The 27696-nt window shown below is 37.9% G+C and overlaps 4 protein-coding genes across 6 annotated transcripts in view; all 4 read left to right on the top strand.

Moving 5' to 3' along the window:
• The window catches only part of LOC107730748 (serine/arginine repetitive matrix protein 2-like), a 15467-nt gene extending 4960 nt beyond the window's left edge, over window positions 1–10507 (top strand). Inside the window, exons 9-14 of one of the 2 annotated variants that reach the window (XM_016541665.1) lie at window positions 1383–1515; window positions 2016–3985; window positions 5367–6083; window positions 6162–6269; window positions 9815–9925; window positions 10019–10507. In XM_016541665.1, the coding sequence (XP_016397151.1) occupies window positions 1383–1515; window positions 2016–3985; window positions 5367–6083; window positions 6162–6269; window positions 9815–9925; window positions 10019–10070 (3091 nt within the window). In that variant the 3' untranslated portion in view covers window positions 10071–10507. Of the gene's footprint in view, window positions 1–1382; window positions 1516–2015; window positions 3986–5366; window positions 6084–6161; window positions 6270–9814; window positions 9926–10015 lie in introns of both variants that reach the window. The other variant, XM_016541664.1, reaches the window with a different exon arrangement.
• A 1580-nt stretch (window positions 10508–12087) lies between these two features.
• Window positions 12088–15870, top strand: LOC107730738 (THO complex subunit 6 homolog). Of its 2 annotated transcripts, XM_016541646.1 has the most exons (13): window positions 12088–12221; window positions 12448–12539; window positions 12714–12778; window positions 12912–13015; window positions 13163–13200; window positions 13309–13357; window positions 13564–13635; window positions 14524–14626; window positions 14711–14760; window positions 14895–14957; window positions 15186–15296; window positions 15413–15541; window positions 15718–15867. In XM_016541646.1, exons 1-13 carry the CDS (start codon window positions 12207–12209, stop codon window positions 15796–15798), a joined length of 972 nt encoding a protein of 323 aa, XP_016397132.1. In that variant the 5' UTR covers window positions 12088–12206; the 3' UTR covers window positions 15799–15867. The 2 variants fall into 2 exon arrangements, with proteins under 2 accessions (XP_016397132.1, XP_016397131.1); XM_016541645.1 differs by lacking the exon at window positions 12088–12221 and having other exon boundaries at window positions 12430–12539; window positions 15718–15870.
• Window positions 15871–18110: 2240 nt separating this feature from the next.
• Window positions 18111–24099, top strand: LOC107730777 (ras-related protein Rab-35-like). Its single transcript, XM_016541713.1, has 7 exons — window positions 18111–18409; window positions 19467–20240; window positions 21376–21426; window positions 21625–21748; window positions 21848–21972; window positions 22122–22246; window positions 23537–24099. The coding sequence occupies exons 2-7, from the start codon at window positions 20186–20188 to the stop codon at window positions 23684–23686; spliced, it is 630 nt and encodes a 209-aa protein (XP_016397199.1). The 5' UTR covers window positions 18111–18409; window positions 19467–20185; the 3' UTR covers window positions 23687–24099.
• A 696-nt stretch (window positions 24100–24795) lies between these two features.
• On the top strand, window positions 24796–27574 carry LOC107730724 (E3 ubiquitin-protein ligase RNF25; the record flags this gene model as incomplete). The annotated part of the gene is made up of 9 exons (XM_016541621.1): window positions 24796–24828; window positions 25293–25364; window positions 25476–25572; window positions 25681–25748; window positions 25846–25915; window positions 26480–26551; window positions 26661–26807; window positions 27049–27138; window positions 27437–27574. Coding segments are annotated over exons 1-9 (771 nt in total), but the record flags the coding sequence as incomplete, so codon positions are not given.
• Between the last annotated feature and the right edge of the window lie 122 nt (window positions 27575–27696).

The following is a 27696-nucleotide window of genomic DNA, read 5'->3' as shown; positions in this document are numbered from 1 at the left end:
ACAATGCATTATAGAAAATCTAAACATAGGGGTGTGCGATATGTATGGTCTGCGATAATATCGTAATTGTTGTTTTAACGATGTGCGATTTGATATTATGAGTATATCGCGAAAAGCAAACACAAAACACACCTACAGAGTACACGCATACATTAGGTGATGAAGTCTATCAGGTTAGACTAGTGCGTGCATTTAGAGTGCGTTCTTTCACTGCATGAATTGGTCTATCAAAATACATTTAGAATTATAACAATTTAAGATATGGGGCAGAAAATGTATATATTTAAATCATTTGATATAGTTAATATCACACGAAGAGTGCCATTTTTTTCTCAAAGTAAGCATGATTACAAATGTGATATTGATTTTATACTACAGTTCAATAAACAAGTAGTTAATATTAAGAGACTTACGTTTTAGACACCATATTGCCTGTTTCTGCTCTATTTCTCCAACAAAAATAATTTCAAACACAACCACAGAGCTGTTTTGCGTCTCTTAGCAACAGGAGCTGTTTTGTTCCTGAATGAATCAACTGTTTAAATCAGGGGCTAATTAAACACAGCTGATTCAAGTAATCAAGTCCTTCAGGCTTGTTCGAAAACTATGTGATATGTGTGTTGCAGCAGGGTTGGAACAAAACTCTGCAGGGCTCCGGCCCTCCAGGAATTGAGTTTGACACCCCTGGTTTAAATGATTCGGTTCAATCGCAATGACTCGTTTATTAACAGTGACTTGCTGCCACCTACTGGCGGTTTTAATTTCACATTTAAGGTATGTGACCCTGTCTCTCTCTCTCTCTCTCTCTCTCTCTCTCTCTCTCGCGCTCTCTTGCGCACTCTCTCTCTCTCTCTCGTGCTCTCTTGCGCACTCTCTCTCTCTCGCTCACGCTCTCTTGCGCGCTCTCTCGCTCGCGCTCTCTCTCTCTCTCGCTCTCTCTCTCGTGCTCTCTCTCTCTTGTTATTTAATTGATATAATAATTTATTGATAATAATTTTTTTAATTAATATAATAATACTTTTGACTCATCCATTTTCTTAACAATGGTTTAAGGGCTGAAATGGTAAGTTTATCATTTTATAAAACTTTGTTTTTGTGAAAACTTGTATCTGAACTGTTAATTAGGCCTATGCTTTTTACAGTAATTTTACATTTTAATATGGTACTATAGACATTGCCCTACCCCGCTCATATGGTATTAAGTTTATTTGTGCAGGTCTTAAAGGTTTTAAAAAGTCTTAAATTTGAGCTTAAAAATCCTGCAGAAACCCTGTCTAAAATACATCAAATATGAATTCTTGTTCAGCATTTGAAATGGTGTACATTTAAAAAAAAATATGTGAAAGTTCATGTAAATATATATGCATGACTTTTGTTTTCAGCCTATCCCCTCAAAGAGGGAAACAACCGAATAAATCAGATTCTCATCCAGATGAGGGGAAGAAAGGGAGATCCCCTGACAGAAGGCTTTGTGGCCGTAGTGAGGAAAATCCAAAAAGGATGGAAGTCAGAGAGGTAATGTGTTGTTTTGGAAGTCATAGAGGCATATGCACACTGTAATTATTTAATCTAATTTATTCTTTGTATTTGATTAGTGAGTTTGTTTCCTTCTATTCTTATTCATGTTTGTTATATTTGTCAAGTAAATATATTATTATGTATTCTATTCTAAACAACGTTCACAGTAAATCACAGCCGAACACATTCAGATAGTGTCTTTGGCCTTAGTTGCATCTTCTGTGTTTGCATTGTCTTTTGAGCGCCTTGCCATAACAAACATTGAGTTTTAATGTAGTATGTCAAGAAAAATATTGTTCAATTTCTATAAAATGCACCTCGAGACCCCTACATTGAATGCAAAAACTTGTCATGTAAACTCCTGATGCCTGGCCTAGTTATACAGGCCTACCTTAAGCCAGATTAGTCAAGCAGTTGTTCAGACAACCCTCTGACTAGTTGATTTAAATAAAATGTGGTTTTGCACCTCCTTAATTCTTTGTCTTCCCCACTTTTAGAGGTCACCAAGACGCTCAAGAACGCCTGAGCACAGCAGAAGAGACAAAGGCCGAGAACGTGAGAGAGAAGTGCAAGAAAAACCTCAGAGAAGACGACAGGACTCCTCATCGCCATCTCCACCACCAAAGCAGCAGCGGGACAGACGACCACGGAGTGAAGAGAGAGAGAAACCCCCTCAGACAAGAAGACATGACTCTTCACCATCTCCACCAAGCAAGCAGCAGCAGCGAGAGCGGCGACAGCGGAGCGAAGAGAAAGAGAAACCCGCTCAGTGGAAAAGACAAATCTCTTTGTCTCGCTCTCCGTCTCCTAAGCAGCAGAAAGACAAGAACCGAGGGGACGATGAGAGAAAGAACAAAGGTCAAAGAAGACATGACTCATCCTCATCCCCATCTCCTTCACCACGTAAAGACAGAACAAGAAGAGGACACAGTGGAGAGAAAGAGAGAGGAGTTTCCCCCAGGGACAGGGAAAAGGAGAGATATGGAGACCGAGTGAGAGACAGACAGAGGAATAGCGATAGAGATACAATCCCATCTAGTAGAAAAGATGACAGAGGACGGGAGAGTGATAAAGGGATGGAGCGAGACCGAAACCGATCTAATGACTCCATGTCTCCTGCTAAGCGTTCACCTTATGCAAACGGAAGGCAAAAAGAACAAGATCGTGAACTGGAGAAGGAACGAGAAGAACAGCGAGAGAAGGACAGAAGGAGGGAGAAGGAGATGAAAGAAGAGGCTCTGAGAAAAGCCAGAGAGAGTGACAGAGAAAAGGAGAGAAACCACACCAGAAGAGCAGAAGTGTCTCGATCAGACAGGAAGGCCTCCTCTAGCGGTCAGCCTGAGGACAGGCGAGGTGCCAGAGGAAGTGAGATGGAGCAAGAGGTGGCCAAGAAAGACAGGAGAATGGAGGAGGACAAGAGACCGGAGAAGAGTCCCCAGAAGGAGGAGAAACCGATGCAAATGGAAAAGCCCGGGAAGAAAGACAAAGGGAAAGCTGCGAGCAGCAGTAGTAGTAGTAGTAGTAGCAGCAGCAGCAGTAGCAGCGAGAGTGACAGTGACAGCTCCTCATCGTCATCTTCATCCTCCTCCTCTTCTTCATCCTCTTCATCCTCGGAAGATGAAATGAAGAAGAAGAAAAGTTCAAAAGACAGCAGTGCTGCTGGTAGGTCAGTTCCTAATGCTGTCATAGCTCAGGCTATTGCACGCCGAGAGAAGGAGAACCGAGGAAGGGATGGAGAGAGTGGTGAAGGCAGAAAGATGTACCCTCCCACACAAAGACAGAGCTCACTTCCTGAGTCCCAAAGAAAAAGGGACGATGTTGATAAGAGACAGCGAGACATGGAGAGAGAGCGGAGACCTGGCCATTCCTCGTCTCCTTCCACAGGAGCCAAAGACCGGGAACGTGGAAAAGAGAGGTACACCCCCACTGAGAGTTCAAGCCCACCTCCTTCGCCCCCTCAGAGAGGCCGGGACAGTGGAGTCCCAAGTGGGGACAGGTACACACCTTCAGAAGAAACCAAATCTCAGAGCAGAGATCGAAGAGGCGAGCGATATACCCCATCAGAGCTGGAACGAGAGTCTTCACATCCCTCACTTGGCAGAGGAAGAGATCGACAGAGTGACCGAAAGAAAGACGCGTCACCTTTATCTCCAAGGGGAAAAGGAAGGAACGACGTGCCACGGGTCAAACAGATGGCTTCTCGGCCTTCACCGAAACGCACTCCACCACGACAGTACCAGGACCCACAACGCTCACGTTCTCCCAGTCCGAGACGAGGAGTGAGGAGACCATCGCCTTCACGAAACTCATCCCCTTCCCGACGGGACCACAGCCGGGAACGCCTCAGAGAGCGAGAGAGGGACCGATTTAGGGCAAGGCCAGCGGACCGAGATCGAGAGCGTTCCAGGGAGAGGAGAACAAGGAGCAGCAGATCTAGGAGTCCCCGAAGACCAAGTCCTCCTTACAGGTTAGTCAAAGTACCACAGTTTTTGGAAAGTTAAACTCAACCTTATTAGTAGTTGCAGTAGACAGTCTGTGGAAATGAGGTTTTGTGTGTCTTGCCAGTGACATGCTTAAAGGGATAGTTCACCCAAAAATGAAAAATCTGTCAAGACTCTTACAGGTTTGGAACAATATGAGGATGAGTAATTAATGACAGAATTTTATTTTTGGGTGAACTAACCCTTTAAGCTATTTCAAATATATTTTGCATTTTTTTATGACCTCTATATTCAGTGACTACCAAGGCTGTATTTATTTGATCAAGACCCATTTCAAGGATCACATGATCATTCAGAAATCAAAGGGCAACTATTATGCCCCTTTTTACAAGATGTAATATAAATCTTATGGGTCCGTGGATAAACTCTTAAAGGGACCGCAGTCCGCAGTGTTATTTTACATTTGATTACTTTAATTTCTGTAGTATTTCTTACCTGAATAAAAACTTACTTAACCTGAAAAACTTAGTTTCATAGCTCTCTTTATTCTATTGCATTTATTTGTGCTGTTGTTTGCTATTTTTTTTATTTGTTCTTATTTTATTACTGACTTTTTACTTGGTTTTGTTTTATGAAAATAAAACTTTGCGTTGAAGAAAAGTAGATTTTTGTTTGTATATGGACATTTAAATTACAACTGGTTGAGGCGGCCAAATATGGACCAGATTCCAGTCAGAGAATCAGGAGAGCAGGAGAAGTCTTTAGATTGAGACTTATTTTACTCCAATATATGCATCTGCATATGCCTCTGGTATGAAATGAGATGGTTTGTATTATATGAACACATTACAGAAAACATAGCAGCAGCATAAACAAAGACAAACAGCTGTTTTCACTGGCAGGTAACACTAAAAAACAGCAGATGTTTAGCAGGTACCAGCTGTAATGGCACAGCTCTATTCTGGAAAAGGGGGCGGGGAGCAGCAGCTCATTTGCATTTAAAGAGACAGGCACGAAAAACAGCGTGTTTCTGCTTCCACTCAAAATAGGCATTTTCAAAATGATATAATAAATGATCTGTGGGGTATTTTGAGCTGAAACTTCACAGACACATTCTGGGGACACCAGAGACTTGCATTACATACTGTAAAAAGGGGCATAACATGTCTCCTTTAAAAAAAATTTACTGACCATATATAAAATGTTTTTTATTATTATTTGGGGGAATCCATTAGGAGTTTTGGAGCTACTGTACACTGTTGAATAAATTGTGTGACTAGTGGTTTATGGAGTCGTAGAATTAATTTGAGAACTATACACTGTAATTACATATAGAGTGTGAAATGAAATTTATAATAAATTTATGTAATTGTGGTTATTACAAAGATTTTCTCTCTTTACACCTAGGTATCGTCATTCACCCTCTCCTGTTCGTCGGCGCAGAAGTCGTTCACTATCAAGAGAAAGAGAAAGGGAGAGAGAGCAGGAGAGGAGGAGGAATCAAGAGCGAGATAGACAACGTGAACAGGAGAAAGAACGAGAGCGAGAACAGAGAACAAGGGCGCCACCCAAAGATCCCACTCCTCCACGGCGCTCTTCATCATCATCTTCTTCCTCCAGTTCGTCCTCTTCAACCTCGCCCTCTCCTCAAAGACAGATGAAGGGTGTGAAGTCTACAGATGCAGATAAAGACGGATCAAGGGAAATTGTTGAACAGACAAAAAATAAGCAACCAGAAAGGAACTCTAAACATCTGTCTCCCTCCCCTCCTAAAGAGACCCATCTCCCTTCCAACCAACCGCATCATCGCTCTCGCTCCTGTGAACGTCCTGCCTGTTCTAGATCACCAACGACCAACCAGTCACAAAGCAGGGATCCACCTGGTGACCGATTAAGAGGCCAGCCCCCATCATCTGTCCATGAGCGGCACCACAAACCGTCAACGATAGGAAAGACTTCTTTGAATGGGAAACCAGAGAAGGAGAGCTCTGGCCAACAGCAGAAGAGAAGCAGCTCGAGTTCTTCATCTTCCTCATCATCATCATCGTCATCCTCTTCCTCATCTTCATCCTCATCATCATCCTCATCAGACAGCTCAGACTCTGAGACAGAGAAAACAAAAGGGTAAGTGCCAAATTATTTAGCATTTATTCAGTTCAGTTTAATAGATGGTACCCTTCATTTCAATGTTTGTTTTTCCAGAGGTGTTAAAGCAAATACAAATAGAGATGCTGGCAAGATGGCGAAAAACAGAGCTTCTTCGTCGTCATCCTCCTCATCAGAAAGTGAACAAGAAGATAAGACAAAAAGGTAGAATATATATATATAAATTTTTTTTTTGTTTGTTTTTTTAATCCTTGGATTTATTCATACTCTACTAAAGAAATAGTGGATTTTCCACTGCATTTAATTCAAATTTTGAATTAAAAGTTTACATGCATGAACCAACAATCTTTCACTTTCAATTTTAGGCTGCTGAATTATCGAAATAACTGAAAATGCCATATACCAAATAGGGCTGGGCGATATGGGCAAAAATTCATATCTCGGTATTTTTTGGCCGATTTGCGATGTACGGTGTATATATCTCGGTATTTAAATTTTTTGTATTTGTATTTTTAAAAATCTGTATTTAATATATATATATTTTACTTACCGCCCAATGTTGTCCAACAACAAAACAATACATATTAAAGGCTATGAAAACAAATAAAGTGAATGTAACCATGTAATACGTGTAGGTTTAAAATTCTACATGTCACATTTATTGTCCAACTACAAATATTTCAGCGAAATGTATATTTTAGTCAGAATTATTGTGCTCCTATTTAATTGAGCTCTGTCTGTTTGGTGCTCATGCGCGCGCCAGCGCTCGTGAAGTTTAGCGGAGAATCCCAAAGCAGAAGGCTCATGCACTTCTGACAGAAAAATGGAAATATTTCCATGGCTTTCTAACATTTACAGATGGAGAATATACCTGTGAAATGTAAGTTATGCATTCAGGAAGACAGCACATCTCAAACACACATCTTAAACAGCACAGTGCACACGCAGCCTTTCTGTCAGAGCATATGACGGGCCGCGCCACTTAAACTAATATGCGAAACGAAACTAGAAACTATGTCTTACCAGTTTTTAAAGGCCTTAATTATGATTATGCACTTTCTCCGCAGCAGCTCAGTCTGTGTCCTCCACTATATTTTCAGATGCGCTCGTATCAAACTACTGTATATCGATATAAACGGCATTGCCTCATATCGAATCACTTATAAAGAAAATATCGATATATCGTACAAACTCGATATACTGCCCAGCCCTAATGCCAAATCACATAGACTGTGATTTAATTAAAGAAATCCATATGCATTGTGCGTTTCAAATTTAGGCACTGTGTTATTTTACACGAAAGCAGCTCATAATCCAGTGATTTCAGCGTCTCAGAGTGGCTTGGTTTACACTGTGAACTTTACAGTAAATTCTGCATCTTCCTTTCTGCGTCTACTCTGATTCTGGTTCACTTATACCGTGTGTTTGGGAACACAACATGGACCATCTTTCCAAACTCACCATGAGGAGCGCTTATGAACTGTCTGTTGTCAACAAAAGAGAAGCTTTAAGTGCTCTCTGCGGTTTTCCTCCAAAATAAAATCTCAACGGTTTAACATTTTAAAAATGGAGAAATCAAGACACCCATGAATATTGTTGTCATTTTTATGTGTGTGCTGTAAAATACAATTATTATTCTTCTTTTATACTTATACTATTTTTTTATTTTACAGTGAAATTACAGCAGTAATATTTCCCATTTTGTTTATTATTTAGTAAAATTCTTCTTTTTTTTATAATCATATTGATATATAATTAAAGAGTTTTGGTCAAATTGTCCGGCCCTTAAAACAGCCCCAGCAAACCTGGAGCTGTAAAAAAAATATATATATATTGTATTTAAGTCGCAATTGCAGCTTTTACCAGAAAATTATGAATAATAAATAAGTAATAAATTAATAGGTAATGAATCCTTTTTAAAGGGGTCCTATTATGCTCTTTTACAAAGTCGTGATTTTGTTTTGGGGGTGTACTTGAACATGCTCTCATGCTTGGTGGTTCGAAAAACGCATTATTTTTCACATAATTTACATTATTAAAATACCTTTCTCCCCATCCTGGCACAAACGGCACGATTAGTTCCGGGTTTGATGAAGGCCCATCTTCCGAAAAACAAAATGTGTTGTGATTGGTTAGCTATCCCAGTGCGTTGTGATTGGCGAACAGCTTAGATGGTGTTTCAGCACTGCCCCGCCCCTTGCCAAAGTAGCAAGTTCCGTCTGCTCCGGTATAGTTAAGGATGGCATCAATATTGCCATATCAATTTGAGCCGGTGTTGTGCCCATTTTCGACTCCCTGCCAAATTATTACCCCCTCTCATTGAAATCGATACCTGATTGCCTAATCCTAACCCCTCCCCCTCACCTAACCCTAATGCCGAGTTCACACTGCACGATTTTAGCCCGATTTTTCACTCGCCGACAGGTTTTGTGAAATCGCCGACAAATGCCAGACATCGGAGGCTTTAAATAATTACAGTTTTGCTCGAGAGAACTCCGGTCTGACGCACGCGGGTTCTCGCGTTATTTCCTTATCATTTCTCGCGTGTGTTTTGTTGTGAAATGTAGTTTGCGGACCAGACAGAGCTGTTGGCGATTCTTCCTATTGTGAAGTCATGCAGTGTGAAACCCCCTGTCGCCGATCCATCGTGCAATGTGAACACAGCAGCGACTGACTGCTACCTCAGATAGTCACGCAGTGTGAAAACAACGGCGATCCGACGAGTTTGAAAATCGTGCAGTGTGAACTCTGCATAAACCTACCAATACTAGGGGGGTAATAATATGGCGGGGGTCAGAATTGGGCGCAACACCGTATTCAGACCCTGAGAATATTGAACAAGAGGATCGCGCAGAACTTCTGCATGCACGGATATTGCAAGACAGACATATTATAAATCACGTTTTAGATACGATGTCAACAACCGCTTAAAAAATAAGTGCATTTACTATGTACAGATAAGTGCAACAGTAATATGTATTTTGTTTATTGTTCTTTAATTCTAACATTATAAAATGAATTGCAGTGAAACTGTTATACAGTTGAATTTATTTATACCATAGTCTCATAAATGAAGTGTAAATTCTGCAGATTACATCATTGTCCAGTATTGTACTGTCGGCAATTTATGAAAAAAAAACAGTGTTTCTTCGACATGGCGAAAACTTGACACTACAGCAGCTCCTCCTCTTCTTCGTTTTCTCTGGTGCACTAACTCTGCAGCAGCACTTCTTCGTCATCTTGTCTGATGCACTCAACCAAGTGTTCTAACACGACCTCGCCCCTCCCCACCCCCCAACCATTCGAGTTTCGTAGGTGGGAATTATTTTAATGATATTCTAATGGGCCGCTTTGTGACATCACAATACCCCGGAAAACAACGCTGTAGTCCAAACAAGCTGTTCGTTGTAGTTCTTGAAAAGGGATTTTTTAAAAACGAAATATCTCCCTTTGGAGTGGACTTTGAGATTTGTAACTTTCTAGATCTTTTATGCCCAAACATACACACTGACTAATTCAAAAAGTGAAAAAGCATAATAAGACCCCTTTAAACATCTGCCAATAATTAATTTAATTAATCAGTAATTTAATCAGTAGTTTAATGCCAGATAATAAGAATAAGGTTTATGACTATAATGCCAAATAACTGTAAATTCTAAAAAGCATTATCATTGGGGAAATCAAATTGTATCCCATTTTGCTGCTGTACTCTAAAACACTGTCTCAATCATTTCCTTTGAACTCTGCAGTCCACCACGGCCCAAGAGAGTGCCAGCAGACTCGCTGAGAGACTCTAGGTCACTCAGTTACTCCCCTCCAGCAAGGCAACGAAGACCTGCACATTCTCTACCCTCTCGACGGTCAGTTCTGAACAGATCCTACGTATTTTTACTATAACTTTCAACTCGCTGTTCTCGCTAATATTGATCTTAATCTCCGTTTTCCATCAGCAGTGCAAGCAGGAAGTCGAGAAGCAGATCTCCAGACAGTCGACGGAGGAAATAAGTGAAACCTTTTTTGTTTCCTGACCCTCACTGGACTGAATCATCTCAGTATCACATGGATGAGACTAAAAATGTGACTAGTTGTAATGGTGATATTTTCACCATTAGTAAAGGAAGGTCTCTAAAAACATGGTTCTTTGTAACTCATCCCAAAAGGGAAGATTTATTATTACTTTTATTATGATATCATTAATGTTTAAAGAGAGGCCAGCTGAGACACTGAAGCTCAACAACTATTGCTCTGTGCCAACATATGCTGGACGCTATTTGTATACACACATTCACACACACAAACAAAAATATAACACATGTCCAGTGGTTTTCTGTCTGCTACGTTGTTCTGAATGTAGATGAATGTCTGTAATTTGGTGATCAGAATGGACTATATTATTTTCCTGCATATGTAAACGGAGTCTGTTCCTTTTTGTTTATTTGTGGGAAAAAATAATTATGAATAATAAAATGGCAGTAGAATCTTGTCTGAATATTTAGTTTGTGGTGCTGAAGGAGAACCTGATGCTAAATACACAGCACATTGGAAACTGTACATTCACAGAGGTTATTATATTCTTTAAAACTGAAGTAATTTTTAAATGGGGGGGGGGTACTTTTTTCCTCATTGGTCAGATAAATGGGTGGTATATATGTATAGTATACAGGGTGCGATTTGTGAAAAAACAGAGGGGGGGATGGTTTTGAAATTTTTTTTCTCTCTCCATAGGTGGAAGGTAAGGGTAGTAAGGCTATATAGCTTAAGTAACCTAATGGTACTGTACTCTGTTAATAACGCACATCATAAACCCGTCTTTTTAGGCAAGTGCCATATAATGGGTGTAATGTCATGAAATGTTTTTAATACGATGGAAACTGTATTTAATGTAATCACAATCTATTAAAAACATTGTAAATTAGGCCAGTTAATTGTAATGATTTCATTTCCACGGTTATTCAAGCAAGGGATAAATTATATAGAGAAAGCGAGCAAAGAACACCATATCAACGGAGCTTTTTGAAACTCTGAATCAGTTAAACCATTGAGGGTGCTTTCACACTTGGTTCGATTGCTTGGTCCGAACCCGAGTTCGATTGCTCCCCCCTCCCTCGCTGGACTGTGTTCACATTATATTATTTGGGTCCGAATCGCGGTTCGTTTGCGTCATCAAGTCAGCAGCTGTTTACCCCGTTGCTTAGTAACGATGGCGCAGGAGAAGGCGGCAAAATGCGTAGCATTGCTCTCTTCAATTTTATATTTATGCTTTTGAACCGTTGGTTTTGTTTCCAAAGCTTCAGTACATAACGGCACTTACCTCTGCCTTATGCAAATGCTCTAAAGAACTCTGAAGGCGAACAAATATTAGATATACAGCTCTCTGCTTGTTGTAACACTCCAAAGAGAAAGGAAAACTTGAAATCGCATCATATGACCCCTTTAAGCGGACTCGGGTACGGTTCGAGGGTGCGCACCAGAGTTCGGAAGACAGCGTTCACATCATCCAAACGAACCGAACTCTGACGTCAATCGAACCCGGGTGCGCACCAAAAGTGCTAGTGTGAAAGCACCCTCTGAGTCGCAAAATGATTCACTGTTTCGAACCGCTCCAATCGGATCGCGAATCACGGGACTTCAAAGCGCGTATCGCAAATCATTTGATTTAGATCGGAATCTAAATCCCCATTATATAAAAATATATAATGTATTATATACGTACGTTTTGATATTTACACTTTTTTTTAGAAAATTAACCCACCAGTAGCATTATTAGATTTGCTTATGGCCTGTAGTTCAGATGTTATTTTAAACAGATCGAATAAATATTTTAACAGTGAAAAATTACTTTAGCTTAAATTAAAGCTATATATATTTAAATCCTACTTTCATAAAAAAATATTTCGAAAAATTATAATATTTTTGCCATATTAATGTATAGTTTTACAGTCGCAACACCTCAAATTACTAAGGTAACGTGGCGGAAACCAGTTAACGTTACCAAGGTAACTGTTGTAGCGGGCTGGTCTGTGGAGGCAGGTTGAATGATGCGTCATATTTACGCGACGCTGTTTTAAGGAGCGGCGCTTTGTATGGAAATCGACCGAGGATTTGTCAGGTTAAATTAACAGCGTAATAAACTCCAGGAACATGGGTCCAGTTGAGGTAAATAATACGATCAGGATCTTATTCAAGTTATTAGCAAGCACAAACTTTTAAATAATTGAAAACTATGGGAAACATGGTTCAGCCTGCAGTGTAATCATTGACTCTAAGCAGTTTTAACAAATGGTTCATATACATTTTTATATGCTAACAATTATATTTATGCTCATAGAAATGTATCAATTATTGGCAATCGTGTTCGTGACACATGTTTATCTCTCTCCAGCTCCTGCATATGTCCGTGTTCTCTCAGAGTTTCTCTCCCTGCGGGCGTTTCCTTGCAGCGGGTAATAACTATGGCGAGATCGCGGTGTTCAGGTTAGTGATAAGTTTAATCATGCAGTTTAGGCGGCGTTGTTAGCCAGCTGGTCTCCTATTGTTTGTTGATGTACGTGTGTAAGAATCTTCTCTCTCTCTCTGTCCCACTCGCTCTCTTTATATATATATATATATATATTGCTTGTTGATGTTTAAGTGTTCTTGTTCTTACAGTCTTTCAGCTGCACTGAGTCCAGATGCATCACAGGCGAGCCAGAAGCCCATCCTTAACTTCACTGGTTAGACTGAGATTTAATTTTTCAAAGATAATTTTACCTTTACAAGATGTGTCCTAGACTATCCAACTCCCAAACATTACGTGTATCCAGTATTGCAACAATGACAAGTGAAAGGGCTTTTTAATTGTTTCAGCTCATGATGGTCCTGTGTTCTCTCTTCTCTCCACGGACACTCATCTCCTGAGTGCTGGGAATGGAGAGATCAGTGCCTGGAGTTGGGCAGAGCTCATCAAAAAAGTAAGAGTCAGTTGTTCAGTAAATGTTTGAGTATTTTTTGGGGTTGGGGAAAATGTATATTCCTTTTCATAGTTGTGCTTTGTACATATGGATACGGTAAAAACAGAAGAAAAAAAAAACATATTTCATATATTTTTGTCTCCACAGAGCACCAAAGCTGCATGGACAAGGAAACCCAGTTATGAGTGAGAGACTCAAGATAGTGATAGTTCATTTGGTTTTATGACTTTCATTATTGTGGGAACTACCTGAATGTGATTTCAAATGTTTGTGCAATCTCTCATTCCATACAGGACTAGTCTTGAAATACCAGAGATCAATGCAATGATCATTAACCCAAAGGTTTGTACTTCACCTATTTGTGTTGGTTATTTCTAATACATGCTTTTCATTAAGGAACCATATTTTGTAGTGACCTGTAATAAATGGTTCTATTTAAATGAGATTATTAATTAATGAATTAATTAATTAAATTATATATTTGTGTATGTCTAAGTATCTTAAAGTTTATCAATTTAATGCTCGTTTAAAAAAAAAAAAAATTTCAGGACAACAGCTTGATAGTTGGAGGAGGTGACAATAATATTCACATCATGGACATGGAGACTGGCATCTTTAAGGTCAGTTAGACTACATCTTTGTATCTCCAGGGACAATATTTTGAAGGCCCGCCAACACAGGCTATCATTTTCCCTCTTGCACTTCTGCTTAAATAATAGCTTTAAAAAACGTGTTCCTAAGGAAATATAATAAAATAAATATCTAACAAAACTGTTTAAATGAATTGACGTTTTCCAAATATAGAGATAGTTACTGCAGACTGTTTTGTAACACCCTATACTGAATTCACAAGCAGACATTTGTAAAGAATTAAAGGGGTCATATGATGCTTTTTTAAAGATCATTATTTTGTGTATTTGGTGTAACAGAATATGTTGACATGCTTTAATGTTCAAAAAACACATTATTTTTCAAATACTGTACATTATTGTAGGTCCTATATGCCCCGCCTCTCTCAAACGCTTCGTTTTCTACAAAGTCCCTCCTTCCGACAAGCGCAGTCTGCTCTGATTGGCCAGCTGACCCAGTGCATTGTGATTGGCCGAACACCGCAAGTACTCGTCTACTCGTCGTACACAAGTACTGACTTTGCTAAGTATTCCTTTAAGCATTTGTTTATAACAAAAAAAAAAAAAAAACAGTTTGCCAAAACACATATTTTAGGTACACTAACAGTTGCTTTTGTTTTTGAGGGGGCAAATGGCACGCAAAAGCGGTCACTATTTTGTGCAAAGGCTGTTTGCTGCACTGAAAAATAAATTGAAAAAAATATGTATATATCATTTAATTGTTATGTAAATATAATGTCACATTTTAATTATTATTATTATTATTTTTTTAATGTCTTGGCCCCCTAGTGGGCTGTATGTTCAGCTTTGTAAATAAATAAATTGCAACACAGTAGGATCCCCTTAATATTTCTCCCCTTTGTGTTGTTTGCTCTGTAGTCTGTACTGAAGGGCCACACTGACTACATCCACTGCCTGTGCTTTAAAGAAAGGGAAGAGGAGATCCTCTCTGGTGGGGAGGATGGTGCCGTGAGGATATGGGGTCAGTGAATGACACTGCACTGTTTCTATTTCCTTTACTCTTTGAGATACATTATGTAATAAAAGTATATACTTCCTCCACCAGACTCCCGGACAAATCGCCCAGTTCACTGTATTGAAGTTTTCAAATACGAGGTAAAACACTCCTGTACTTATGATAAAAAATAAACAAATAAGCTAAAACAATGCATTCATGCCTCAAAGAGAAAAAATACAGCACTGAAATTCCACTCTCTCACTTTCAAACTTGCTCTGGAATGGCGAGTCAGGAATGCGCACGCCCCCAGTTTGGGAAGTGGATTAGCTGTCTTGCTACGGACTCTGATTGGATGGTAAGATGGACTTGTAGTTAGCAGGGACAGTGAAGCTATTGTCTTTATTTGTTCTTGTTTATCTCGTGTTTTCTGAATATGCATTGACATGCTTGATTTTAAATACCTCAGTTACTATCTGTATGGTTGTATTGGACTACTGCTCGTCTGGAATGCCCCTCTATGTATGTTAAGATGGAATGGCATAATGCCCCTATTGTTATAAAATGTTATCCATTTCCTCTCCAGCTCTGTGGTGGAGGCCCATCGCTCTCATTATGGCACCTCCGTTCCATGTCCCCCACCTCTGTCTTCCCTTTGCCTGGCTGTCAAAGGGAAGCTGTCTTTTACCAGGACCTGGTGAGAAGGACTAGTTGTCAATTTAATGTGACAGAAAAACAAAAAGGCACCATTTATATTGTTATATATAAATATATAGTTATTTATTTTTTATAATATGTTGTGGTTGTGCTTAGATCATGTCAGTAGGTGAGGGTCCGCATGTGTCCCACTGTTTACATGGAGGGACAGTGAAAGCGCAGATTCCCTGCACTCCTTCCTCACTCAACACACTGGCACTGAATCTCAAAAACACTGAACATAGGGTAGGTGCACCTGTTATACTCCATGGCAGATTTTTTTTGCTTTAACAGATGCTACAAATTGCAGCAATATCTATAAAATTTATCTTCATTGGCTATGTGTGTGGAAAGTGAAGACTTGTGAACAGAATAATTGTATTTACCCAATTTTTACCCTTTACCCAATATTCATCTTTCAGGTTATGACAGTAGGGGGCAGCAGTCACCAAATTGATGTGTTCACCAACTTCAGTTACAAAGCCTTTTCTCTGTCATTTTGAGCACACGCCAACATTTGTTTGAATTTGAATTGAAATCTGTGGCAAATTCTCGAATTATGATTTGCTATAATGCAATTAAACAATGTATTTTTACAATAAACTTTTTTTTGGTTATTGTTCGCTGTTTTTTCAATGTGTGTTTTTAGCTTTACATTTGAATCATGCATTGAGCCCTGAAAAGGTCTTTTAAGGTGTACTTGGTCGTTTTTTGTGTAACACTATAGTAAAACACACAAAGAATACTATTACATGTACTTTTTTTAATGAAAATATAGAAAAAGTATGTTAGATCTACAACGTTAAATAATGTTTCTAAACTGTATTCTATAAAATGGTCAAAACATCTCCAAATTCAGTTCACACATCGCTGCTCTCCTGCTGGTTTTACTACAACACTTATTTTGAAAATAATTGCTTTTGTATATTTTTAATGATTATTTAAAATGAAAAATTGTCATTACCTTTATTGTTATTGGACAAAATAGTCAATAACTTCACTGTAACACACTGCACTTTCTCCAAATTCAGTTCACACATCACTGCTCTCCTGGTTTTACAACAACACTTATTTTGATGATAATTGCTTCTGAATGATTTTTATGATTTTTCTTTTTAAATATTCAAAAAATTCAGTTATTGGACAAAATAGTCAATAACTTCACTGTAACACACTGTACTTTCTCCAAATTCAGTTCACACATCACTGCTCTCCTGCTGGTTATACTACAACAGTTATTTTGAGAATAATTGTTTTTGCACATTTTTTATGATTTTTTATTATGTCAAATAATCAATAACTTCATTGTAACACACTGTATTTTCCCCAAATTCAGTTCACACATCACTGCTCTCCTGCTGGTTATTCTACAACACTTATTTTTGAAAATAATAGCTTTTGCATATTTTTTGATTATTTAAAATGGAAAAAAAGTCATTACCGTCATTGTTATTGGACAAAATATTCAATAACTTCACTGTAACACACTGTACTTTCTCCAAATTCAGTTCACACATTACTGCTCTCCTGCTGGTTATACAACAGTTATTTTTGAAAATAATTGCTTTTGAATGATTTTTATTTTTTTTAATATTCAATAAATTCACTGTTATTGGACAAAATAGACAATAACTTCACTGTAACACACTGTATTTTCTCCAAATTCAGTTCACACATCGCTGCTCTCCTGCTGGTTATTCTACAACACTTATTTAGAAAAAAAATTGCTTTTGAATTATTTTTATGATTTAAAAAAAAAATTTTCAATAAATTCACTGTTATTGGACAAAATAGTCAATAACTTCACTGTAACACACTGTACTTTCTAAAAATGTTAAAATGTCAAAGTGCAAAGGTTGTACTATAACCAGCAAGGTTACATGTGTGTGTTAAATAAAGTTGATAGTATTATACTGTATAACAGTGGCATTCATAAAACAGAGTTAATTTAACAGTGAAGTCCTTGTATTTTTTTTTTTATCATATAAATTATGCAAAAGCACTTTTTTTTTCAACCTAACCAGCAGGACAGCAGTGATGTGTGAACCGTATTTTGTGAAAGTACAATGTGTTATAGTGAAGTAAGAATATTTTTCATTTGAAAAAGAATATACATTTTGCAAAAGGACATATTTCCAAAATAAGTGTTGTAGTATAACCAGCAGGAGAGCAGCGATGTGTGAACTGAATTTGGAGAAAGTACAGTGTGTTACAATTAAGTTATTGACAATTTTGTCCAATAACAGTGAATTTATTGAATATTAAAAAAAAAAAACGCATAAAAATCATTCAAAAGCAATTATTTTCAAAATAAGTGTTGTAGTAAAACCAGGAGGAGACAGTGATGTGTGAACTGAATTTGGGGAAAATACAGTGTGTTACAGTGAAGTTATTGAGTATTTTATTAATAACATTTTTCGCACTTTGCAGACGGTCCCTTCGGACTTGTCTCTCAGACGCCAGCGCATTGAGATCAATGTATTTTGTACAGAGCGGAGGAAAGCTTGTTTTGAGGACAAGTCGCTTGTAGCTCGTTTTCTACATCACTACGAAAGAAAAGGGGCGTCAATTGAGTAGTAAAAACATTTTGCTCGCGAGTTATTGATCCGGAAAAGTCGAATCTGTGAATATCTTACCAACTTTACCGAACTGAGGATAAATTTACGCTATTTTAGATTGAAAATAAGACTAAGTCTCAGAACATTTTGGGCTGCCTACATATACAACATTTTTTATATCGCGAATCAACGTATTATGGCCAAAAATGCTGTTTCTGTAGGCAAGCTTACCAGTTCAAATGTGTGGCTGGAATGTCATCATCAGTTGGTCTGTTGAAACAGAATAGCGATGGCAATCTCAGCAGCAACAGGAGTGGCATGAGGAGGAGGAGGAGGAGAGTGACTCAACATTCAGGTGCGTCGCCCTCAGATGGGCGGACCTGATCTCTGCGGCCGCTGGGACACTGTCCGAACTTCCCCTAACACTGGATTCCCGGATCCCGGTACTGCCTGCAGGACTAACCGGACACTGACCTACCACCCTAGCAGGAACTTGCGATACGTCTTCAGTAATTTTCCCCAGCGTGCTCGGAATATGTGGTTTAAAGTGTTTTCGGTGAGCTCTTCTTTAGATCCGAGTTCGATCTTATTATCTTAGAGCATCTGCGGCTAGTTAAGTAGCTAGCCTAGCTGCATTTCAAAACAACTGAATAAATTACAATGGAGGAGTTGTCGAGTTGAGTAATGGACACAAGTTTGATCAAGCGGTTCAGACTGAACTTAAGAAGCAGATCAAGGCGAGAGATCAACTTGAGGTTTGGTAGGACTGCATGTTTTTACAGGTGTGTCAGTTAAATCGCTCCACATGTCTGAGATTCTATGGATACTGCGCGTGACCGTTTGATGTTCATATTATAAAGACGCAAGGTCGCTTATCTCAGAAGGACCCTCTGTTTATGATAATCTTATACAATAAAGTGGTTCTGGCTCTACGAATGATTCTCCTTTATTGTTATTTTCCCTTGAATTGACTGTTAAATCGAGTTGTACCACACAGTTAGAGCGCCAAATAGTTTCATTTTTAATTTGGGCATGTTTGTATTCAGGAATTTAGCTGTGTTGGCACCGAAAAATATTTTCTCTTGCCTGATTAGCGGACCTCAGCCTAGGTGTGTCAGTTTCACTTCTCTTACACATTTTTTTGTGTTAAAATGATCACATGTGTCTGGAGGATGTTAGTGTTTAACCTGCTGCCTCGTTTTAGACCAGAACTGTTGTGTTTTAATGAGAAACCTGTGCCCTCCTCGCAACGGCAGCTCAGGAAAAACACGTCCCTTCCTGTTTTCATGGAACATTTTTGGCAGTTTACTGAATCTCCAGCTTTGTCTTGATTCAGCAGCTAGTTGCCTGTGGGCTTGTAATGATTCTGTCCACTGTTTTGGTTTCAGTTGTAAGGTGCAAGATGTGTGTGGCCATTTATTCTGATCTCTGTACATAAACTCAAGCGTAAAGCTGGTGAATGTGGTTTCGACCTGTGTCAGAAAGGGTGTCATTTGTCAGAGTGGGAGAAGCTAAATTTAGTGCCACAGCTGCTGTTCTGGGTAAAGGGGGGATATATGTCTAAGTTTGAACAAGATGCATAATACCTGTCGCTTCCTTTTTTTTTTCCTCAGGATTAGGGGACCGACAGGGACTTTTCTCACTTCCGGCTTGAAGCTGCATTCCTACAGTGTTTTGGAGTAGCAGTGATCTTTCAAAGTGTGGGAAGCTACCAGTCCCTGCATGCATCGGTTAAACAGGCGAAATGGAATTGTTGTGACTGAGATGCCATCTATATATCTAGGAAATCAAGATTTGGAGATGAAGCAACTTGGATCTCAAACAAACTGCCCTGTTTTCCGGATAACTTGGTTCCTCTGCTCTGCATTATGAGCATCGTCAGCAATTAAATAACCGTTCACTTTGTAATCGGAGTCATTTGATACTTAACCACAACAATGTGGTAATGTGTTTGCACTTGAGGGCGAGGCGACGAAGAGTAAATTCTATGTAGATTTTAACTGTAGATCCCTAATGGGGACAAAAGCAATGGAAATATCACTGGAAATTTAAAGTGTTTAAGATGAGCTAAGAATATTGCACTGAGAGTGCAAACGTGTTCCAGACAATGCAGAATCACTGATTCATGAATTGGAATGCACTGAAATCGAACTGATGCATCATTTTGTGCTTGAATTTTGAGGAAAACTGGAAAGACGATCACATGATGCTCACAGTATTTCACACAAAACCCTCCGCACTAAACGACCAGTTACTTTAAGACACAGGAAAATTGACAGAGAACTTGAAAGCTGTTAAACTTGTTTCATGAGGACACATTTTGAACAGAGGAATGGCGGGAAAAGACTACCATCATCTCTTCAAGTTGCTCATCATTGGTGACTCCAGTCAGTATTTTTCTGTTTTTAATACATATGCTATCAAATTATGTCTTCTTACTGATTCAGCTATGTAGTTTTTTTTTTTTTTTACTTAATAAGTCCCCATAAGAGAATCATTAATATATGGCATAAAATAAGGGATTAAGCCTAATTATTTCTCTAGCACCCTGTCCACTAAGAATGCTCAAGATGTTGGTGCATTTACTGAAACATTGTTGTGCAGTTTCACAATTTAACCGCAAACTGGAAAGCTGAAATGAAACTACTTTGTGTAAGTGTGTAATGTCAGTCCTCATCCCTTCAATGAACTGAGTCACTTGATCAGTTCACCAGTATGCACTTGGGTGGGATGCGTACCGTGATGAATGTTGGGTCAATGTTTTTGTCTGTGAAACTAGTTTTTCCTAGAATGATTGGAGAATTTTGTAATTTCACTGGAAGATCCAGTTATGACATTTTGATTAAACATTACAAAGTCAAAAACAGAAAAAAATTAAACACATAAATGGATGAATTGTTCATAGTAAGATCAATAACATGCATTTTAAAAAAACAAATAGGGTGAATTTCCAATTTCATGCCTTTAACAATCTTATTTATACATCCCAATTTCATATTATAGAACCCTTTGTTTGTAAGCAAATATCAGTGATGCTATCTCACAGTTCATCATGTTTGTAATTTAACTGTGGTATTAAGTTAACCACAGCTGCCTCATTTAGTCCATTGTGGCCACTCTATAACGGTTCAGCTAGTAGCATTTGTCTCTGTAAAGACTGTGGGCTTTGGGTAGGATTCTGGTTGTTTTTGAACCTTAGACCTCTGAGTATTGTGGCATTTGTGACAAAAGAACATGTTAAGATTAAGTTGCATGGTATAGATGGACTATATGAGATATTTCCTAGAGCTATTATATTACATACACTATGCTGTTGCACTTATTTTTATTTATTGTAGGGATGTTTTTACATTTTATTTAAAGTTCACATTCTATTTTTATGTATTCAAGGTTAACCGTTAATATAAATAATATCTAATTATTATTATAATCTTGTTTTATAAAATAAATACTATCATGTTTAATTAATAAAAACATATATGTACTGAACATTTAACAAATGCTGCTCTGACTCTGTTGCAGATGTTGGGAAAAGCAGCTTGCTCCTACGATTCGCAGACAGCTCATTTTCTGGTGAGACAAAGTGTGTGTTTGTTTGTGTGAGAAAGACTTAAGGCAAAGGGTCTGTAAATATATGCTCTAATTCACTGTGTTCTCCAGTCCAAGACAGAGCAAAGCAAGACTAAATGAGAGTGTTCGTTTGCTTAAAAGCATTAAAGAAGTTCAAATGTTATAACTAGTTATAAAAACATGCTTCTGCACTCTTCACAGGCAGTTACATAACTACTATTGGAGTTGACTTCAAGATCCGCACAGTAGAGATTGATGGAGAAAGAGTTAAACTCCAGATCTGGGACACTGCAGGGCAGGAAAGGTTCAGAACCATCACCTCTACGTAAGCCTCGCTCCAGTCGAACTGTTTATTAAAGATTTTGTTTGACCGTTCTTGTGATCTCTGTCAGTCTTCCCTCACGTGTTTGCTGTACTTCTCTAGGTATTACAGAAACACTCATGGTGTCATCATTGTTTACGATGTCACAAACCCTGAATCATTTGTCAACGTGAAAAGATGGCTAAACGAGATATCACAGAACTGTGACAACGTCTGCAAAATTTTAGGTTAGTTTGTTTTTTGTTGTTGTTTTTTTTTTTCAATTTAATTAAGTTGCATTGTGATATGAAAAGAGATGTTTTGGTTGTATATCCTGAGTTTGTTGTAGTATCAAAGGTGAACATTTAATATTCCTTTCCACTTTGATTCCTAACAGTCGGAAACAAGAATGATGATCCTTCTAAAAAGCTTGTGGACACTCAAGATGCTCTGCGGTTTGGAGAGTCAGTTGGTGTGAGGTTGTTTGAGACAAGTGCTAAAGAGAATATCAATGTAGAGGAGGTGAGGTGTTTTTGTTTTTTGCTGGGATATGTATTCAGAGAATTTGCAATTTAATGTATGCATCGGTTAAACAGGCAAAATGGAATTGTTGTGACTGAGATGCCATCTATATATCTAGGAAATCAAGATTTGGAGACAAAACAACTTGGATCTCAAACCAATTTATTTTAGTTAATTTAAACTCAAATTCATTAATTGTTAATTTAAGCCTAAATTAATTTTAAAAATCCTCATTAAGTTTCTTCTTTTAAGCCCAAATTCATTCAAAAATCCTCAATATTTAAGTCTATTTAAGCCCAAATTAATTTAAAATTCCTCAGTATTTAAGCTTGTTCTTTTAAACCCACATCAATTTAGAGATCCTCAATATTTAAGTTTGTTAATTTCTGCTCAAATTCATTAATAATCATAAATATTTTATTTTGATGTTGGCTTGAATGGAATAATAGACTATGTATCTTTCAACTTATTCAGAAATTTTTTTTTGTCTGTCTGTCCACTCTGATGTGTTAAAAGTAACATGTATAATTTGTTTTGGTTGTATATCCTGAGTTTGTTGTAGTATCAAAGGTGAACATTTAATATTCCTTTCCACTTTGATTCCTAACAGTCGGAAACAAGAATGATGATCCTTCTAAAAAGCTTGTGGACACTCAAGATGCTCTGCGGTTTGGAGAGTCAGTTGGTGTGAGGTTGTTTGAGACAAGTGCTAAAGAGAATATCAATGTAGAGGAGGTGAGGTGTTTTTGTTTTTTGCTGGGATATGTATTCAGAGAATTTGCAATTTAATGTATGCATCGGTTAAACAGGCAAAATGGAATTGTTGTGACTGAGATGCCATCTATATATCTAGGAAATCAAGATTTGGAGACAAAACAACTTGGATCTCAAACCAATTTATTTTAGTTAATTTAAACTCAAATTCATTAATTGTTAATTTAAGCCTAAATTAATTTTAAAAATCCTCATTAAGTTTCTTCTTTTAAGCCCAAATTCATTCAAAAATCCTCAATATTTAAGTCTATTTAAGCCCAAATTAATTTAAAATTCCTCAGTATTTAAGCTTGTTCTTTTAAACCCACATCAATTTAGAGATCCTCAATATTTAAGTTTGTTAATTTCTGCTCAAATTCATTAATAATCATAAATATTTTATTTTGATGTTGGCTTGAATGGAATAATAGACTATGTATCTTTCAACTTATTCAGAAAATTTTTTTTGTCTGTCCACTCTGATGTGTTAAAAGTAACATGTATAATTTTATGGCTTGTATTCTGTTCTGTTTGCAGATGTTCATGGCTTTCACCCACATGGTCCTTCGGGCCAAGAAACAGAGCCAGAGTCGAGCAGAAAGAGAGAGGGAGAGAGAAAAGGACATGGTCCATATAAATTCCCACAGGGACAGAGAAAGGAGGAAGAAAGGGAAGAAATGCTGTTAGAGCAGAGGTGTTCGAACAGACGGAAAGAGGGACAAGTCAAACACCTTTGCAACTTTGTTCCTTTGGGTCAAGTTTTCAGCTCAGAAATGTGACTTTTTCATGATAACACTGGCTTAGAAAAAACCAAGAGGAATAAAAATAACTTGCTATTATGTTGCGAACATCAGCGTTTGTTTACACAGATGTTTATCAATGTAAGGTTTTTTTTTTTTACAAAAGGGTTATTGACTGGCATGGATTTACACTGGCATCAAAAGCCTGGTCCAGGAAAGACACTATACACAAACTGTCTTATGTGTTCCACTGTGATTTAGTGAGAGATGTTTCTTGTTGGATTAAAATTGACTTGATATATGTCATTAATGTATGCAAATAATAAATTAGCAATAAAATATGATTTTAAAAATCGAAAACGCCGCAAGTGTTCATTTCTAACATCTTGCAGTTGTGAAAGAGGCGTGTCTGTGAGTGACTACTGCTGGATTTACTTGACTGAATGCGCGCTGTCCTCTTGCAATACAACTGCTAAAATACACGTGTTTTTCAACGAGAATTGTTCCTAAAATAGTGAAAGTTTCTTTAAATTATTTAATTTGACCACTGAGTCAGTTTTGTTTAAAGGGGTCATATGATGCTTTTTTAAAGATCATTATTTTGTGTATTTGGTGTAACAGAATATGTTGACATGCTTTAATGTTCAAAAAACACATTATTTTTCAAATACTGTACATTATTGTATGTCCTATATGCCCCGCCTCTCTCAAACGCTTTAGTTTTCTACAAAGTCCCAACTTCAGGGATCTTATCTATGCACAATCAGCTTGTAACACTCCAAAGAGAAAGGAAAACTTGAAATCGCATCATATGACCCCTTTTTAAGACTCAAATCTTGAATCCCTGAAATTCATATCTGTTTGTCAGTCAGATCTGTCTGTGTGTCAGCTGACCGATGTCGTGGAATGGTAAAATGTGCATTTTACCCCACCAAAAACGTGTATTTTACCCCACCGGAATGCGATTTTACCGGGGTTACCCCTCGAAACGTGATTGGGCTAGTTTTGAGTAGCAATTGGGCGGGTTTTGTTGTGAAAACCTGGCAACCCTGATGGTGACGTCACAGCGAACATGGCTGCCGAGAGCGAGTGAGTAATGGGCTGCTGGTAAATACAGTCAGAAACGTGTAATTATTATGAATTCCTATATAAATCAATAGTAGTTTGGTATATGAACTGAAAATATTTCATTTGTAATACTTAACGTAAGTTATTTGAATTATAGAGCAAAATTGGTTACGAAATGGGAGAGCTGTCATAGGTGACTATAAATAGAATAAATAATACATACTTATAACACAACTGGAAAAATCATTTGGTCCGAGGCTGACGTAAAGGAATCCATAGTTAAGTTGCTCTGAATTAACCGGTAGTCATAGGCGTTAGATTGCCAGTATCCAAGTAAACAAACGGCCAAGGACGTTACTGCAATTGTTTTATTAAACGTGTCTTTGGCCCTTTGTGTCTGGTCATTTCATGTGCCATACTCATGTTAATGTTACATTAAACTAGTTCTACACGAAATTCAACTCGCATCTTTTTTGACACCGCAGTGTCCTGTCTGAAATTGAAGTTCTGCAGTCCATCTACTTGGATGAGCTCAGTGTTAATCAGAGAGATGAGGGGTAAATATTTGAGCTTTTATTGCCCTTTTAGTTTTTCATAAATTGCTTGAGATAATAATTCAGTATAATTAACCTGTACAAAAATAAATCTGTCAAATCTGTCTCGATTAGAGGATGGACAGTCAGTCTGGTGCTCTATCCCTCCACTGCGGAGGACTGCCTCTCTCAGTTTGTCCGTCTTACATTGACAGTGGATCTGGACTCTCAGGTTTGTTGATCAAATTGCTATAATATTTGACTATGGTACATACCACTTCTTTACTTGCAACTTTGTTTCACTGCTGGTCTTCTGAGAGTGTTTTATATTCACTTCCAGTACCCATATTCATCTCCTTGCATCTCTATTCACAATCCACGTGGACTCTCAGATGATAAACTGCTCAGGTGTTTGATTATTATTAGAAATTATTTTAAAAATGTAGAATGTCCTGTTTAGATTTAAACTTTTTTTCATTGTTTTCACATGCTTCTTTTTTCTCAGTTTACAGAGGAGTTTGCAGATAGAGGCAGAGTCATGTATTGGGACACCTGTACTGTACCAGCTCATAGAGGTTTGGAGTCCTTATTTAGTCCAAAAATACACTACTGCTCAGAGGTTTGCCGACAATGTTTTTTTTTTTTAAAGAAATTATTACTTTTATTCAGCAAGGATGCAATTTAATGTATAATGTTACAAAAGGTGTCTATTTCAAATAAATGCTGTTCTTTTGAACTTTCTATTCATCAAAGAATCTTGAAAAAATATATATCATGGTTTCCACAAAAACATTAAGCAGCAAACCTGTTTTCAACATTGATAATAGTAAGACATGTTTCTTGAGCAGCAAATAAGCATGTTAAAAGTAATGGCTGTTTAAAATTCAACATTGCCATCACAGGAATAAATTACATTTTAAAATATATTACATTAGAAAACTGTTATTTTAAATTAATAATATTTCACAATATTACTGATTTACTGCCATTTATGATGAATGCAGCCTTGGTGAGCATTAGAAACTTTATTGAAAAACATCTTAAAACGAAATCTTATCAACCAGAAACTATTGAACGGTAGTGTATGTGCCTACTAACATGTGTTTGTCTCAAACCATTTCTCTATATCATCCTCACAGAGAGCCAAAGAGATCCTGACTGAGAGCAATATTCCCCATGGAAACTGTGTCATCTGTCTGTATGGCTTTAAGGTTTGTTATTTTAATTGGAATATGAACTTAGTCTGGTCTGTGGCCTGTTTGTAAAAAATTTTAATATTCTTGTGCTTGTTCCTCTTCCTCTGTTTTGTCCTAACCATAGGAGGGGGAAGTGTTTACTAAGACCAGCTGCTATCACTATTTCCATTCTCACTGTCTTGGCCGCTACATCACCCACTCTGAGATGGAGCTGAAGGACCGTGAGAGGGAGCTGGAGGAGGATAAAACCAGAGACAGGACAGAAGAAGAGGTGGGGCTTCGTTTTTTGTATACTTTCATATGTTTTCCTTACTTCAAGCAAAATGCTACTCATTTGGTATTAAATCAATTCCAGTCAACAATTTTGTGTAATACATTGTTATTACTAAATCATTTACTTCAGTGTTACTGTGAATGCATAACTAATTGCAGTCCATAAAAAGGCAGTGAGGTGTGCTTGAATAAAAGGAAGTGGTTTTTGATATATTAGGTGTTTTTTGTTTCATTAACAGGACTTGGCTGTTGTTTGCCCAGTGTGTCGAGAGCCTCTCACCTATGATTTGGATGCCCTCCTTTCCTCTCCTGCTCCAGTTTTCACACAGGTAAGACATTCGGACACACTATCATTCTTTGTGGACACGGTGTTAGCAGTTGGGTCAAACTAAACTGGCCTGACGTTTATCATTGTTTGAAATGTCAAATGGACAATGTCACCCTTGTGTTCAGTGCCAAGCAGTAGATTTTTTTTAAAACAGTGCGTCATTGTCCCGTGTGCAGTCTCTCTTGTTAGCTGACTATGCCAGGATGTCTAGTTGGAAAGCTCAACACCCTCATGTATGTTCACTGGTCACATGCTGTGGATACACATGCACATTGTGTTTATTATTCCTTCACACACAGCAGGAGGATGCAGTCATCGGTGGGGAATTTAAAAAGAAATGGGCAGCACTCCAGAAGATTCTGGAACAGCAGAAGGAAAAGGGTGGAGTTATTGACCCAGAAGCAGAGTCTAATAGATTCCTAATTCACATTAATGAGGTAAATCCTACATGGATATTTAAAAAGTGTATACTTTTTGGCTCAGTGGTAGAGCATTGCGTTAGCAGCGCAAAAGATCGTGGGTTTGATTCCCAGGGAACACACATACTGGTAAAAAATGT

The sequence above is a fragment of the Sinocyclocheilus rhinocerous genome, unplaced genomic scaffold (genome assembly GCF_001515625.1).
Source record: "Sinocyclocheilus rhinocerous isolate Xijiao unplaced genomic scaffold, SAMN03320098_v1.1 scaffold549, whole genome shotgun sequence".
NCBI classification, from domain to species: domain Eukaryota; kingdom Metazoa; phylum Chordata; class Actinopteri; order Cypriniformes; family Cyprinidae; genus Sinocyclocheilus; species Sinocyclocheilus rhinocerous.
This window is presented reverse-complemented; position numbering and strand designations above follow the sequence as displayed.

Excerpts from the sequence above, each read along its gene's own strand:
- LOC107730777 (XM_016541713.1), top strand. The coding sequence starts at position 20,186 with ATGGCGGGAAAAGACTACCATCATCTCTTCAAGTTGCTCATCATTGGT. Across the intron at positions 21,427-21,624 it reads CGCAGACAGCTCATTTTCTG|GCAGTTACATAACTACTATT; the intron begins GTGAGACAAAGT and ends CACTCTTCACAG. Across the intron at positions 21,749-21,847 it reads TTCAGAACCATCACCTCTAC|GTATTACAGAAACACTCATG; the intron begins GTAAGCCTCGCT and ends GTACTTCTCTAG.
- LOC107730738 (XM_016541645.1), top strand. The coding sequence starts at position 12,430 with ATGTTTATCTCTCTCCAGCTCCTGCATATGTCCGTGTTCTCTCAGAGT. Across the intron at positions 13,016-13,162 it reads GGGCAGAGCTCATCAAAAAA|AGCACCAAAGCTGCATGGAC; the intron begins GTAAGAGTCAGT and ends TTGTCTCCACAG. Across the intron at positions 15,542-15,717 it reads TCAAAAACACTGAACATAGG|GTTATGACAGTAGGGGGCAG; the intron begins GTAGGTGCACCT and ends TTCATCTTTCAG.